The sequence below is a fragment of the Solanum tuberosum genome, unplaced genomic scaffold (assembly GCF_000226075.1).
Source record: "Solanum tuberosum cultivar DM 1-3 516 R44 unplaced genomic scaffold, SolTub_3.0 scf00148, whole genome shotgun sequence".
Classification (NCBI taxonomy): Eukaryota; Viridiplantae; Streptophyta; class Magnoliopsida; order Solanales; family Solanaceae; genus Solanum; species Solanum tuberosum.
This window is the reverse complement of record NW_006239071.1, coordinates 377869-393729: the sequence shown is the minus strand read 5'-3', so window position 1 is coordinate 393729 and position 15861 is coordinate 377869. Positions and strand designations below refer to the sequence as shown.

The window sequence follows — 15861 nt, the reverse complement described above, 5'->3', positions numbered from 1 at the left end:
TTTTACCCGTTTAGTTAGTTTCTTGTGGTTTTCACGAATGTCGGGTCAAGGAGACCTCAAATTCGTGTTTTGGCGGTTCCATCGAGTCCGGAACGTTGAGTAAAATTGATTTGCATATGTGGTTAATTTGTGCGCATGAGATTCTGAATGAATCTCGAGGGTCCTTTTGATGTTTTTAGAGTTTACTGATTTCTGTGTCTCTGTTGTGGTGCACTCCGCTTTTGCGAAAGATGACTTGCTCTTGTGAGGTTTGCTTTAGCGAGATGTGGGCCGCTTTTGCGAAGAACCTTCACTTAAGCGACCTCCGATACGCACCAGCGAAGGTCTGATCGCTTAAGCGAGATTCGAGCTTTTAGCCGGGTTCGCTTAAGCAAACTCCTAGTCGCTTTTGCGAGACCTAAGAGGGTTTTTGACCTGCAAATTTCGTGGTTTAAGCCCATTTCACCATTTTTTGAGGTTTGGGAGCTTTGGGTGGCGATTCGAACCTAATTTTTGAGGAAAAGCTTTTGGGTAACGAATTTTAACTCTAAATCTTCAATTACACATTATTATTTATGGATTTATGTGTTCAAATCAAGCTTTTGAAATGTGAAATTTGGGGTTATTTTCATGAACCCAAGAACTTAGTAAAATGGTGATTTTGAAGTGGTTTTCATCCTTTTTTCGAAATGGTTTTCACTAATGAATTCCTAAAGCCTTAAACACCATTTCAAGTATTGTTTACCAAATTCAAACCTCCATTTTGAAATTTTATTTTTCATTGATTGACCCATTTCTCTATATAATTGATGTGAAACTTGTTGTTTTCGATGAGTGATTGTGAATATATTGTGTGGATTTGGAAGTGATTCAGAAGGGAAAGACTCGACTCTTGGAGTGATTATTGATTGATTTAAGGCAAGTGACCTCCTAAACCTTGTATTCTAGTAGAATTCGTGTACTTCCTTCGTTGCTTGTGTGTTGAGAGTAATGGGGATGAGGTGAAAGGTTTAATTGTCCACTTGATACATCTAAATGAATAAGAAAATGGTTGAAATGGAAAAGACTATGTGATGAACATGATGATGTAAATTGTATACAAATACAAATCAAACAAAGAATTGTTAGCTGCGAATTATACATATACAAACGTGACTAATTATACAAAGTCGATGTCAGCCCATATAATTAATGTATAATGTTAGTTGCGAGTGGTAATTATAACATACTATAGCTATGATGAGTAATTAAGTAATATAAGTTTGTTTAACCACGTAATTTTCCCTTTTAATATATAGAGAAGGTAAGTTCAAGAAAGAATAAAAAAAAAGGAGAATCTTGCTTTTTTCTATTCTTTTAGTTTATTAACACCTAACGAAGATCTGAATAACTCACATGAATTATATTATATACATCTTGAAAATGAGTTTAAGTTATATTCATCATAAATATATAAAAAAATTATATTATAAGTTTTTTTAAAAATTTATTATATCTGATATCTTATCTTATTTTAAAGATTATAAATATCATGTTTAAGAGTATTTTGTTTGAATATTTTTTTAGCGTAAGAGCCTTGACTAGCTCATCCATGCCAGTCAACATATAACGAATGAAAAAAACGTTCTTGTGTATATGATTTAAAGCAAATCTAGTGAATTTTTGGCTAAAATTATCTTTGAAGTATGACTTAAACTTAAAGTACATCATTGTATTATATAAATGAATAATAAACATTCTTGCATTATCCAAAAAGTTGCAAGATTCATCCTTCTGTCTATTTTTAAAAAAAACTCACGCCACCAACAAAAAAATGTGTCAAGTCGAATGAACATATATACACATGGTTAAGCTACTCAAGTCGGGTGATTTTTCAAATTTTTAGAAATTGAAGATTTAAATTATATTCATACAAAATATATTCAGATTTTAAATATTGTTTGTAAAAAGTATGGCCAAATACAATCCTAATTTCAAAAATTTCAAATAAAGTAATATTTTCAATTGATTTTTCTTTAAAAAATATTGGTTTTCTTAATTTTTCTTAAAAAATAAAGTGGTGACTATTTTCATTTAATTTTTTAAATAAACCAGAATGGCGGCATTGTTGAGTTTGTAATAATAAGCCCAAATATTTGAAGAACTTGTTGATGACCATTGAAATGTTGATGAAAATTTTGAATCAGTAGTTTCATCATGTTAAATTTTCTTTCAAATCAAAATCTTGGAAAGAAAGAAGAAAATCTTCATCATCCATTAGAGATTTCTTGTTTGAATTCTCTATCACAAAGAGAGAAAATGAAAACTTTTTTTTTCTTTTTTTATCAAGTGCTATTGAATTTGTTTTGGGTTTATAAATGTATTTTCTGAAGTTTGAGTAAGAGTGGGATTTAAAATTTTCCGCCTACCTTAATTATTTATTGAGGAATAATATGTTTTAATTATATTTTCCTTAAGTGGAAACATTGGACATTTGTAGTAGGTAAAATAAAACCTTTTACTTGTTGGAAACTAATTTTTTGAGAAACTATATTATTAACATTAATTATGATGCAAGAATATAAATTTATACTAAGCAAAAAAGTTATTTATCTCAATGGGTAAAAATTAAAGACAATCACAAAATACAAACAAAAATGCAGATAAATCCTTTATATCAAATCTTATCTATCCGGCTTAAAAAAATAAATTGTGAGCACATTTAAACAATACGACACAAACACATTTTACCAATCTAGTAAAATTTGCAAAATAAAAATTACCAAACTATATAACAAAATAACACAAATATAACCAAATTTTATGCATGTTAAAGAGACTTTCTAATCAAGACTCTGCTAAAAAAAAAGTGAAGTAAATTTTTTATTAAGGAAAATTTAAATTAATTTGACACATTTTTAATTATATTTTAGCAAATTCAAATTTTAAATAATTGTTAAAAAAGAAATCACAATCAAATAAGGTGACTTTGTTTGTACGTAATGTAGTAGGAGTTGTACCTATAAATACCCAAATCTTCAATTTTTGCGGGTAAAGTTCGTTCCTTGGAACCCTAACAATGGCGAAACCTCCTCCTCATGCCCCTTGTCCAGATTGCAATGGAGGAGATCCTCCTTGTCATCCTTGTTCAGATTGCGGTGGATGTATTCACAATCAATTCTTGGAATCTGAATTAGAAAAATGGTATCAGAATCGCGTTTTGGAAGATGAACTACATGCTCGTGACATTACAATAGAAGATCTTAGGTTCACAACAAAAATGCTTCGGCTTCAGAGGTACTGTGATTAATTTTTGTGAATTCCTTGTTATTGAATGTTTGGTTTACTTCAATTTTGTCTCAACTGACAACTAAACACTGTATCTCGTCAAATTGTAAGCTTTGGAAGTGTCTAGATGATTACTAACGAGTTGAGTTGTATAGATGTTTTCCCACTTAAGGCCAAGTTTTGAGTGTTATGCCTTTTTTTTCCCATCCTGTATGTATCTGCATTGGAGCTCAACTAAATCAAAAATCATGCTAGGCATTGGGGGCAAAGAGTAACTCCATACTCGAGGAACTCGAATCCGAGAAGAACCATGCGCGAAAAATAAATTTTTGACATAAATTTTACGCAATTTCATTAAAAAAACAACAACAGTGGATTGAGTGCGTTTTCTACTGCTTCTTTTCGTAATTTGCATTTTTTTATGTTTTTGTTAAATGGACTCGCATCCCAAAAGCTATATTTTGTAATATATTTTTTTATACAAAGGAGACATAACAGGTTGATTGAGTGCGTTTTCTACTGTTTTTTCCTTAATTTGGATTTTTTAAAAGTTTTTGTTAAATGGATGTTAGGCCTAACTCGCATTCCAAAATCTAGCTCAAACGGAAGAGAATTGCTTAAGCCATGGATCCTCGGGATCTTGTACTAGTTGTATGCGGGACATTTCTTTTGTCATTTTTCAGTCGGAATAACATTTTGATCTGGTTTGTCCCTATCTTTATTCTATAGAGAAATTGAGCGTCTAGACAGAGAAATTGAGCGTCAAGACAGAGAATGGGCTTATCTGGTTACTGAATTTGCTAAGAAGGTGCCTTGTGAAATCGACAAGAAGGAGCTTGCTGAAATAGCTAAGAGGCCCTGTTCTAAGGAAAATGGGAAGCGGGTTGATGAAATAGTTAAGAAGCATTTTCCTGAAATAGCAGCAGCCATCATGAAATCGTAGGAGCACCATGTCGTTCATCATCAGGTTCGATCTTCCTCTCAATTCATTGATAACAAAATTGATTGTTTCCATTCTGTACAATTTTTGTTATCAGAATTGTATTTTTATGATGTGTACACTGAGAGGAATTATGTGGTTGTGAGTTATGTTTTCCTTTTAACTGCTAGATAATACATATTATTCATGGTTTCAGAAATAGTCACGTGAGAGCACAAACACACAAATGGATGCATCTGGATATCCAGTTTTCCAAAATTTTAGTGGATAATATTCATATTTGATCCATCTTTAAAAGTACCCATGTCTAATGGGTCGAATTGGATAGTTACTTGTTTTTAACCGTTGTGACTAATGGGTTGGATTGAAAACTTCCTTTGAATGTTTGGTCAGTTTTCATGGTGACGACTCTCTAGTTTCTCTAAGGTGTTCAGTTCCCTTCCTCTTCAAAAAAGTGTATTTTTGTTTTCGGAGTTCATTAAATCAGCTGAAACTACGATTCTTGCTTAAATAGTTAAATTCCATATTGTTCTAATGGTTGTAGACATATCAAGAATACTTGGAGATTTATAGGCCTATCTTTTTCCTTTGCTGAATTAACCCTATTACGAACGCCATTTTAAGCATGGTACTGATTTTCTTTTTGTTGCAATTTTCTGAAACAGGCAACTCGTGGAAACGAAGCCTGCAGAATTCATTTTTTTCATTGATAGTACATTAGTTAGAGCATTGAGGTCGCAGTAAGAGTTTAGGAAGAACAATGAATTTACAACTTACTACTATGTTTACTTCTCTTTGTGACTTGTAAAGATTACTACTCTAGTAGTAAGTTGTCTTACCAATGGTTAATGCAATCTTAGCTTTGTGTTTATTTCTTTATCTGTTGAATTCATTTAGTGAAAATTCTAGCTCTTTATCACTGGGTTGCAATAGCATAAATAGTTGTGGATGTTTGCTTCATGTCTTTGGCCCCTGGTCATGATCGTAGAGTGTAAGAAAATAATTACCTTGGCATTTGATTCTAATGTACTACACCAAGAAAAGATCAACATTAACAAAAAGAAAAGATACTGCAGTTTAATCCTTAATGTTATTACCAACAACAACAATGCAGCTAATATAATGAGAAAACAACCTTCAATTTGAATTAAGCGCTCGCGCCAGACGCTTAACATCAATTAACCTTATGCCTCGTCGCGATCTACCTGAATATCAGTTAAAATTCAGCGCGATAGAAAGACAACGAATCAAAGAAAAGGACATGACAAGTATGTGTTAGAAACTTACTCTCTGTATTCACATTGTCCTTGGTCCCAATTTCTTGATTCTTACTTGAAAAAGAATTCAATAATCTAGCAAGATGTCTTATTTGATATAAAGGCATAACGTTTTGACTTCTCTCTACTTTTTCAACTCCTATTCAATTACAAAAGAACAAAAAAATGAATCTTTTCAATAAAGGGAGTAATGAAATAGTGTTACCAGTGTTTTTCAAAGGTAAAAAGGGCATCCATCACATGATAGTCAGAGTTATCGGGGTACCTATGTTGGTGGAAGATAGTAGGTCGGTGTAAACAAGTTGGTCCAGACACCACCTAACCACAAATATACTAATACTTTATGTCGCTCAGACTCTCCAAAATGTTTTGGAGGATCGAGTCTGAGCAAAGTAACCAGTATAATAGTAGAGGCACCACTGTTATAGTATAAGTTCATATGTTTAAACTATACAAAATGTACCTTGGTGCAATGTACTTGATGCATCAGCTGGTTCTTCTTGTGATTTATACAATTCAGGATGAAATGTAACATCAGATAACTGAACCCCAAGTCCAGAAACAGGAACAATTGCTTGATTTTCTTCTTCATTAGAGTATCCTACAGTCATCAGAGACAGAGACGAATCCAGGATTTAAACTGTATGCGTTCAGAATTTTATAACAACGTATTGATAACAGAGTGAATTTGATAACACGAATGAAGACACGGTTAGTTCCTCCCCTACCTGCACTAGTAGTACTGTCATAATTTTGACAAGTTAAAAATGAAGAATTGTTCAACACTTTTTGTCTTCTCAATTGATAGTTTCTTCGACGTCTAGCTAAGTGTTTTTCCCTCTCCTCATTGCTCATTGTTTGTCTTCTCAATCTATCACGAATTCTACGACGTTCTCTCTCCTTCTCTTTCTGTGCATTTCGCCAGTTCTTTACGACGTGCCATTCTTTAGTATTAGCTAACTCTTCAGTAGTAGCCATTGAACCAAATATTCTTCAAGTTTTTGATCCAGTCTTGCAACAGAAATATAATTTGTATGCTTCAATTAAAACCAAATTGACAATAACGAACAACAACATACCAGTGTAATCTCATAGGTGGGCTCTGGGGAGGGTAAAGTGTATGCACACCCTCCTACTATATAGACTGAATCACTCTTTTTGTACCATCAAAGAATCACTCTTTTTACTCTAATTTCATTTAGATGTAAAATGAAATGCAAATTATATGTAGGCTTATCTAGCACCTATGATTTTTTTTTACCGTGCTAATATCTTCCATAAGCAACAACAACATAACACGTGACTTATAAAGATAGACATATTGTTTATAATAGACCCTCAACGATCAATAAGCTTCAAATAAATAAACCCTATACAAAAGATGCAAATGCCAATACACAATTATAACATCGAATGAGAAACCCAAACAAACAAACATAATTACCTTAATTTAAGTCCACAAGAACTATATATCTCAGGTCCTTAATCAACCATAACACACAAATCTTCATCCATTATAAAACAAAGAAAAAAATTGATTTAATTTCACCATAATCACGAAAAATCCAAAAAAGAAAAAAAGAAAAACACTACTTGTTTATTTGAAAAACTCCCACAAAAATGAAAAATAAAAAATCAATTCACTGAAAAACCTACCTCTGTTGATGGTGACTGAGGGGAAGGATTTGTAAATTCAGATTCAAAGAATAGAAAATTGAGCTGTTGCTTTTTTCAATAGAAATAAAATAAAATAAAAATCTTTTAAATGTTCTTTTTTGGTAATTGGTTAAGAGTTTGTAATTTTTACAAATTAGAATTTGACACCTGTACATAAAAGGAAGAAAAAAGATTTTGTTTTATTTTTTTTCGAAATTTAGGGATGTTGATCCATTTGGCTTTAATTACTCGGTCCTCATCCAAATTTTACTGTACCATAAAAGTTAGGAGTGGAAAACATGAAAAGTACTAAAGTTCTTCATATTTTCTTTTTGACGTATGGAGCTAGAGTTCGATTCATGTTATATGCAAACCTACATCCAATTTTTTCACATAGTAATTAGTTGAGAACTAAAGATTTGATAGGAAGGACACGAAGTATCGTATTATTCATTCCATTCTTGCCTTTAAGTGGTTGTACATAAGCTTCGATTAACCAAATATGAACCCGTTACAAAAATGTACAACTAAAAAAGAGCATCCAAATACAAAGGGAAATGACAATAACCAAATGTTGAGACATAGTCTATTTCAAACTCACTATATTCTTCCCTATGCTGGTATGTAAAAACCTAAACATTTCATACTCCGAGCTCTGTAGGTAAGAAACGAAAAGGGTTAAAAGATAAAACGTTGAGATCATAGGGAAAAAAAAAAGTCATCTCCAAGCAGATAAAGTTGCTAAAGCTCTATAAAAAATGTCATCTCCAAGCAGATGAAGTTGCTAAAGCTCTATTTTTCCATCCAAGATAGAGTGCTCCTTCGCTTTCTGCATACCGATAATTTGGGTTGTACTCTTTCAACATGTCCTTGATGGTCTCACCAACTGATGGACTCAATTGGCATGGGGTGAATCCAGCCATCACAAGTCTTAACCTCCATTTTCCGAAAAGTTCATGTCTTTCCACTCTGTCAGCTCCCTCACATGCTATTATGTTCACAACGTCTCGTGCCACACAATGTTCCTCTGCACTGATCCTCTCCTTGTCGTCCCTAGGACGAGCTGCATCAATTGACTCAAACATTGCTGTATAGTAATCAAGAGTTTCACGGAACCTTGGAAGAAAAGGGGCAGTGTTGGTGTTTGATTCTTGTTCAACTAAGGTTACAATTTTGGGGGATAAACTCTTAACTAGTCTTAATAGGCGGTCACGATGATTGATAGTGCTTACACTCTCATCTGGCATGTGGTGCAGCATATAAGGGAAGTTTACTGCCAGCGCTTCTCCATGTTTAACCCGAAGGTTCTCTAGTTGGACCTCACAGCCTGAGAGTGCAGCACCATGGAATTCAAAAGGCACTCCACATGATTTGGCAACTTCTGCTAGCCTTTCGCCTACTAGCTGAAGTCCTCCACCCCGAGCATAAGCTGATTCGTCATCATCAACACCTGTGATGCGGACAAATGGGGGTCCACCAGGACGACGAGCAAGATCGTGGAGGAGGAATATCCACTGACTTCCCTGTGCAATCTGAAAATCAATGATATGGATTCTGTTCTCATTCATCATGGCTTCCCTGATGACGACATTCGCAGACATACAAGCAAATTTGTAGTATGGGCACATGTTAAAGATGACTTGCATGTAAGACAATAGTTCCGAGCCAGTTGGTTCTTTGCACTTCAATTTTTTGTATATGATGCTTCCTGATGATAGTAGTCGTGCTCTAATCCCTTCCAACATGTATGCACCCAACCGTTCCATCGGTTCCCCAGACACTGACACCCGTTGCTCCAAAGCTCTCATAAGAGCTTCAGCAGTTGAGATATCAGCATCTGACACTGCTTCAGCACAGGCATCGAGCAACTCTTTCAAGTTCAAGCCAGGGGCCATGTCCAACACTCGGTTCCACCTTGTTACGGAAGCCGGTTTTGAGACCATATCGTTCAAGGAGCAGCTGCAGCTATCGTCAGTATCAGATTCAGGCCCCAGTAATTTATTCTCCAGCTCCCGAAGCACATGTCTCAAGTCACCATCATCAATTCCTGAACAGCCACTCAAAGGCGAACCACAAGTGTTATCAGAGGAGTGATGCAGATCAGACATGTATGACTGTGAACATTGAGGAGAGAAGGGACTCCTGTTGGAAGACACACTCAAGGCAGGAGGTGAATCGTTGACAACATAGTCGGTAGCTGGTGACGAGTCCAGAGTGAAGAATTGTTCGTCTTGTGCCTGAAAAGAGAACTGCATCCCTGAGCTACGAGTATCTTTACAACTGTTCTTAAGAACATTGTAAGGGGTGTAATATTGCTCAACTTGCTGCATTTTCTGATTGTACAATCCGTGGACACTTCCAGACATTTGTGTTCTCTGGGAAAATGACTAGCTAAGATGAAGTAGAGTGATGTCAAGAAACCGTTGCAGACAAAAGCTATCTTAGATCTCAGCAAATCTCTCTCGACTAAAAGTAGTCACAACATCTCAATTCTTTCAGCATCATGTGACAATGTCAACTCGAAAGAACTAGAGAAGGATTCGCAACTCCAATGACAACTGACAGAACCTGCCAAGAACGAAAATCACGATCAGTATGCTGGAGTAACTAAAATTCAGAAAAGTGATAGGCATGATCACAAGAGATTGTTACAAAAGCATAAAGAAGCTAACTTACAGAACAAAAGAAGCAGAGTTGATCAGTTGAAGCACATTACGACTAATAAATGATGCTCCTAAGCTAAACATAGATGGTTATGATTTCACGGGTTAATTTTGCCATCGATAAACTGAAAACTAACCATTTACTACAGAATTGACTCACTAGAGTTATAACTTAGCATATACATCAATCTTTTGAAAAATCAAGGAAACTAAGAAAATGAAAAAGCATAGAGACCTAAAACAAACACAAAAGAAAGTAAAAAAATTACAATCAAAAGACAAATCTTCTTACCCAACAACATAAAAATCAAAACTTTATACAAATCAAATAGAAAAATCACTACTTATACCCCCACCCACCCAAAAAAAAGATTAGGAATTGCAAATAATCTCTTACACAACAACATAAAAATCAAAACTTTATGCAAAAGGAGATAAGGAAATTGCATATTAACTGCATACATAAACTCAAAATTTCATCTTAAGATGCTTTCAAGATCAACACCAAAACCTTAAACCATAAACTAAACAAAGTCAATAATTTGCATTAATTAAGGAACTCCTCAAGACTAACCTAAACTCAAAAGAAAAAAAAAGAAATGCAAATAATGTCTTAACTTTATATAAAACACATAGAAAAATCACTAGTTATATACCCCCCAACAACATAAACATCAAAACTTCATACAAAAAAAAAAAAACTAAAAGAACTGCAAATTATCTCTTACCCAACAACATAAAAATCACAACTTTATACTCTAATCACCCAAAAAAAAAAAGGAAAAAAATGAGAGAAGGTAATTGCATATAAACAGAAGAATATAATTCATCTTAAGATACTTTCAAGATCAACCATAAACTAAGCAAAATCAAGAATTAACATTAACTAATGAAACTAGTAGTACTAATTACCAAAAAATGAAAAAGAAAAAACAATAAACAAAAAGAACAAACCTTGAAAATTAAGAGGATGTAATTTTTGTTCTTTTGTGATGAATTGAGACTTTTTTGTTCAAAGAGCACCTCCGATGTCTATTGTTGATTGTTGAAAACAAAGAATGAAGTGTTAGGTACTCCTAACAAACCCTTTATTATATAGTCAAAACATTAGAAAATTAGACAAATAAAATGCCCTCATTTCTTGGGAATAACTACCTCCAATGCCACTTCCATTAATATATGTAAGACCAAAATAACTATTTTAATGGGACCACATGTTTATTGTATTTTGATAATCGATATTTGTATTGAAATTCATAATTGAAATTAGTTGCTAATAAAGATATTTTCATGTTAGGATGTGATAACAAAACTTCTACTAATTAGAAATAAATAAATTCATTCATTACGCCATATTCTTTGACGATGTTCTACCTACTATATATTTAATTACACATTTTTCCTGTTTTTTTGGGTTAAGGAAGAATATTCATATTCTCTCCGCGGTGAATTACGCGAACTCAAAGTGAGTATTTGTTGACTTAACATGTTTTAACACTAATGGAATAATATTTCTGAAAATGATATTTTTTTTGTTAAAATAAGTGTAGTTTATGCGCAAAATTATATTTCATGACGTTGAAGATACATTCATTTATTATACGGTAAAAATTTATTTTCATTTAATGTTTATATTAGAACCAACTAATGTAGGAAACGCGTCATTCATAAATATTATACTTGTTGCTTAATCATGGTTAATTAGGTAATTTATGTTTTTACTCTAATTTTAATTGTTTAAGTTACTTTTAAATATTAAGTGTGAATAATTTCTTCTTCATTATATGAATTACTAGTGAATTTAGAACATAGATGTGATTACATGGCTTAGCAAAGGATTATGTCATAAATCACGCTATAACTGATTGATTTAAAGTCAAATGGTTCAAATTATAAGTTGTTACAGATCAAATTGTTTTAAATTTATTCCAACTTAAATTGACTATAAACAATGTGTTTTTGGTCATAATTTTGACCTTGAGATGCTATTTTCACATTACTTCTAAGTTCTATCCCTATCAGTACTTGAAAGTAAAATTCACATGAAGAATAAGTAAAAATATTATTAATTTAAATAAAATAGATTGAGGTGAAAAGAGATATTTTAAACAAAAAAATATGTTATCATTAAAAGATAAAATATTTTAAAAATCTTCAACAAGCACTAGAGATAAAGATAATCCAACTAGTATGAAAATCTTCTACAAGTTTTTTTTTCTTTGACACGATAAAAATTCGTAACGAATAATTTTCACATTTTAGAATGAGTCGCACATTATAATCTATAATTTTAAAGTCTCAAATCACTCTAATTAACGAGACAAATTATAAAAATGAAAGATCAAAAATACATTTACAGTATTTCGATTATTTGAATTTCATATCTGATATAACTAAACTATTAGGTATATGAGTTTTTTACTTAAATTGTCACAAACTATTTATCAGGAATACTCTAACTTTGTTGTATAACATTGTTGATATATTACCATCATTCAAGTAAGAAAAGTGAATAACTGATAGTTAATGTGCTTTGATAAATATATGGTAATAGTTGAGATATAAAACTCGACAAATCGAGATATTCTAATTTCTAGGTGTGGAAATGGCAATTTGAGTAAATAAGAGATGCAATGAAGGGCAATAAGTTGTGGGGCCAGAAGACCGCGTTTGGTTTGACATTTGTTTATTCCTGGAAGGTGTCTATTTCCCATATGTTTTTTAAGTTTTAATTAATTCCACAAAATTTATTATTCAGTTTTGTTTGTTTTGGAGAAACATTAGACTATTGCGATATTAGATGACACTTCCTATTCCTGTATGATAAAGTCAAAATATTTGACTATATATATTAATATCTCTGGATTTGAAATGTATATAATAAAAATGTAATATTCCGTACAAATTTAAAACTAGTTTAGTAGGTTGGAGAAAAATGTTTTTAAAAAGGACGATCATAAATAAATGCAAGTGATAAATTATATATTTCTAGAAGAGTGATTTTCCAAATTGGAGTAAATTAAAGTTTGATTTCAAGATAATTTTTGCCTTATTATTTCCATGCTTGTAAAGTTGTAATTGTTGAAAATAAATTTTACATATGGCCTATTCTTGAGCCTTTTTTTTCTTATATAATTATTTGATATTTGGAAGATCGCTCGATTAATTCATATTTGTATCATATAGCGTTATAAAAAGAGTAATTTTTGTTTTATATCGATAAGTTTTTTTCATTCACAAAATTCATATCCAATAATTAAGAGTGAAAGAACTTCATTCATTTCGATTGAATAAAAGATGTTTTAGCCTATATTTATACTTATTAGACACATAGTATTAGTATATATATTATCTTTTTTTATCTTCACTCATTATTTGATACCTACCTTATAATTAGAGTAATTCAAATTCATACCAAAAAGTCCATTTTGGAGGAGCAATATATTTTCTATTTATATTCAGAACTCTAAACTTTTTATTAATACATGATAACTATACTTGACACAAAACGAGTAGGCTAAAAGGATTTCATCCATATATTTGTGGATAAAAAGAGGCGATGGAGTTGAAGATAAAGAATTCTTATCTTATCGTAAATGTTTAGACGGTGCACAAAGTTGTGACTAATTACTAATTAAAGTTGATATAATGATCATCATTATATAAAGAAGGTAAGTTCAAGAAAGAAAACAAAAGGAGAATCTTGCTTTTTTTCTTTTCTTTTAGTTTATTAACACATAAAGAAGATTTGAATAACTCACGTAGATTTCATTATACAGATCTTAAAAATGAATTTAATTAATTTATATTCATCATCAATATATTAAAATTTTATATTATAAGTCTTTTTTAATTTATTATATTTGATAGCTTATCTTTTTTAAAAGATTATAAATATCATTATTTTAAAAGTATTTTAATTTGTATGAATATTTTTTGAGCAAAAAAGCCTTGACTTTAGGTTAAATCTCATTATTCACGTAATTCTCATGTTTATCGATTACACATTGCGACATACCGAATGAAACAAATGTACTAAACCATGTGCAATAAAAAAGTAACTAGGAATTTAACTAGTATAAGATAAAAAAGAAATTGATTTTGTTCTACCTTTTACTATATTAATTCCTCTTGTCTCCAATTTGAATAAAATGAAATCAAACAATTTAGATGTGTGTAGTTGGAAAAATAGACTAAGGGAACAACTTGACAAACAAACTTCTCCTTTTTCTTTCTCTTTAAAATGAAATAAATTTAAATTATCTTTTTGAGATCTTTTGTCAAAATTCAACAAATCTGCTTACGTAAAAGTATCATGTAAATTTGCATGGTTCTAAACTTTTATTTTTGTTATATTTATATTCTTCTCTTCTCTTCTTTCGCCAAGATTGTTCTAGACTTAATTATGCTAAAAAAGAAAATGTATAACATTTGTCTAAAACACACAAATTAAACTAGTGAGAAGTATTAAAAACATTTTGAACTTGGTGTGAATTGTCAGTTTCATTTGTGAACTATTGACATCCTTAAAAAATACTCATTTATTTGACTAATTAAACTTAAATACACCTCAATCTGTCACATGACATAGTAAGTGATCTCAAACTCGAGTAGGAACGAGAGACTCTTAATAAAAAATCGAGAGAAGTGTTGAAAACATTTTCAAACTTGACGAGAATTTAGGAGTGTATTTAAAACAATCAGTTCGATGATAAAATTAACCATTCACGCCTAATTCACGTGTGTTTTTAATACTTCTCATTGTGGGTTCCATTTTGGCAAAAAGAAAATTATTATCTTCTTAAGTGCCATCTCTTTCACCTTTATTTATTTTTCTTCCTTTTGTGGACGTGCAGAAAAATTCTCCCTTTTTATTTTTTCTTTTGTAATTTTGAGTCATTTTTTTTCCTTTTTACTATTCAAGACCCTGCGAGAATAATGAATATTAAAAAAAATACAACTTGATGTGATGTGTCTACTTTTCAACATCTAAGGATTGAACTTATCATATAATATTACTTAATAAATTAGAAAAAATAATTCAAATTAATTGTATTCATTTGAAATAAAATATGGTATAATGAGATCTTGTTTAATTTATTATATTCATATTTTAGATCTATATAGTGTGACACCTTATAAAAAGTCTATTTTACTATTTAAATGTGTAGAAGACTATGAACTTCTGAGTGGGGATAATTTTTAAATTGTAATATTCTCAAATTATACTTCCTTATGAAATATTTAAAACTGTGTTTAGATATAATATTATTTATAAATCCCTTTATTACGAGCTACAGCTATATCGTATTTGATATTAACTGGCACGATTAATCAAAATTGTAGGAATCATTAGAGAAGAATGCACACTTAACAAATAATCTCTCTTTTTTTTTCTTCTTGTAACTCAAATAATCGCGATTCATATCATACGTATAGAGTCCATTAAATTGAAGTGCTCCTATCATGGAGTTCTCTAATCATCTGGTATTCGATATTTATTACTGATTAAAAAAAAAAATTATTTTAAGATTTTACAGAAACAGAAGCCAAATAAGATTATTAAAGAAGAAAGAGAGAATAGAATATCAAAAGTTTTCTTGGTAAAACCTTCAAATTTAGATGGGCCAAACAAGCATAAAATCTTGGGCTAACCCGTTCTGGCCCAGTACACATTACCACGAAGCTACTTCGGGTCGGGCCCAACAAGGATCTTATGGTTGATTATACTTGAAAAAATAAAAATAAATCTGGTTGATTATACTTAATTTTCCTAATTGTAATTGCAACTTAATCGATCTTGCATCAGTTAAGCATAGAGTTTCTTTTTTTTTTTCCTTTCCAAACATATCTTTGAATATAATACTCTCGAGTCGAGTCGAGTCGAGTCAAGTCTCTATCAGAAACAACCTCTTCACTCCACCAATAAGGTTGGAGTAAAGTCTGTGTATGTTTCACCTTTCCCTATACCTCAATCGTGGGATTACATCTGATATGTTGTTGTAATCATTGGAAAACCGTAAAAAGAGAAAAAATTGTTCGTTTTAAGCATTTGGCAATCACTCTTAATTAGCTAACA

At 31.5% G+C, this 15861-nt stretch overlaps 3 protein-coding genes across 4 annotated transcripts; 1 reads left to right on the top strand and 2 right to left on the bottom strand.

Moving 5' to 3' along the window:
- The first annotated feature begins 2948 nt into the window (after positions 1-2948).
- LOC102591243 (uncharacterized) lies at positions 2949-5057 on the top strand. 2 transcript variants are annotated; one of them, XM_006352279.2, is made up of 3 exons: positions 2949-3255; positions 3997-4213; positions 4852-5057. In XM_006352279.2, exons 1-2 carry the CDS (start codon positions 3038-3040, stop codon positions 4187-4189), a joined length of 411 nt encoding a protein of 136 aa, XP_006352341.1. In that variant the 5' UTR covers positions 2949-3037; the 3' UTR covers positions 4190-4213; positions 4852-5057. The 2 variants fall into 2 exon arrangements, with proteins under 2 accessions (XP_006352341.1, XP_006352340.1); XM_006352278.2 differs by having other exon boundaries at positions 3976-4213.
- A 739-nt stretch (positions 5058-5796) lies between these two features.
- Positions 5797-6467, bottom strand: LOC107061526 (uncharacterized). The gene is made up of 2 exons (XM_015310878.1): positions 6192-6467; positions 5797-6064 (listed from the first exon to the last, which is right to left on the bottom strand). Exons 1-2 carry the CDS (start codon positions 6439-6441, stop codon positions 5907-5909), a joined length of 408 nt encoding a protein of 135 aa, XP_015166364.1. The 5' UTR covers positions 6442-6467; the 3' UTR covers positions 5797-5906.
- A 1070-nt stretch (positions 6468-7537) lies between these two features.
- Positions 7538-10884, bottom strand: LOC102590894 (scarecrow-like protein 13). Its single transcript, XM_006352277.2, has 2 exons — positions 10737-10884; positions 7538-9687 (listed from the first exon to the last, which is right to left on the bottom strand). Exon 2 carries the CDS (start codon positions 9483-9485, stop codon positions 7881-7883), a length of 1605 nt encoding a protein of 534 aa, XP_006352339.1. The 5' UTR covers positions 9486-9687; positions 10737-10884; the 3' UTR covers positions 7538-7880.
- Between the last annotated feature and the right edge of the window lie 4977 nt (positions 10885-15861).

What these genes read in the sequence shown, in the direction of transcription:
- LOC102591243 (XM_006352278.2), top strand. Translation starts at nt 3,038, where the DNA reads ATGGCGAAACCTCCTCCTCATGCCCCTTGTCCAGATTGCAATGGAGGA. An exon ending in AAAATGCTTCGGCTTCAGAG is followed by an intron (nt 3,256 to 3,975) that starts GTACTGTGATTA and finishes TTTATTCTATAG; the next exon opens with AGAAATTGAGCGTCTAGACA.
- LOC107061526 (XM_015310878.1), bottom strand. Translation starts at nt 6,441, where the DNA reads ATGGCTACTACTGAAGAGTTAGCTAATACTAAAGAATGGCACGTCGTA. An exon ending in TGACAGTACTACTAGTGCAG is followed by an intron (nt 6,065 to 6,191) that starts GTAGGGGAGGAA and finishes TGATGACTGTAG; the next exon opens with GATACTCTAATGAAGAAGAA.
- LOC102590894 (XM_006352277.2), bottom strand. Translation starts at nt 9,485, where the DNA reads ATGTCTGGAAGTGTCCACGGATTGTACAATCAGAAAATGCAGCAAGTT.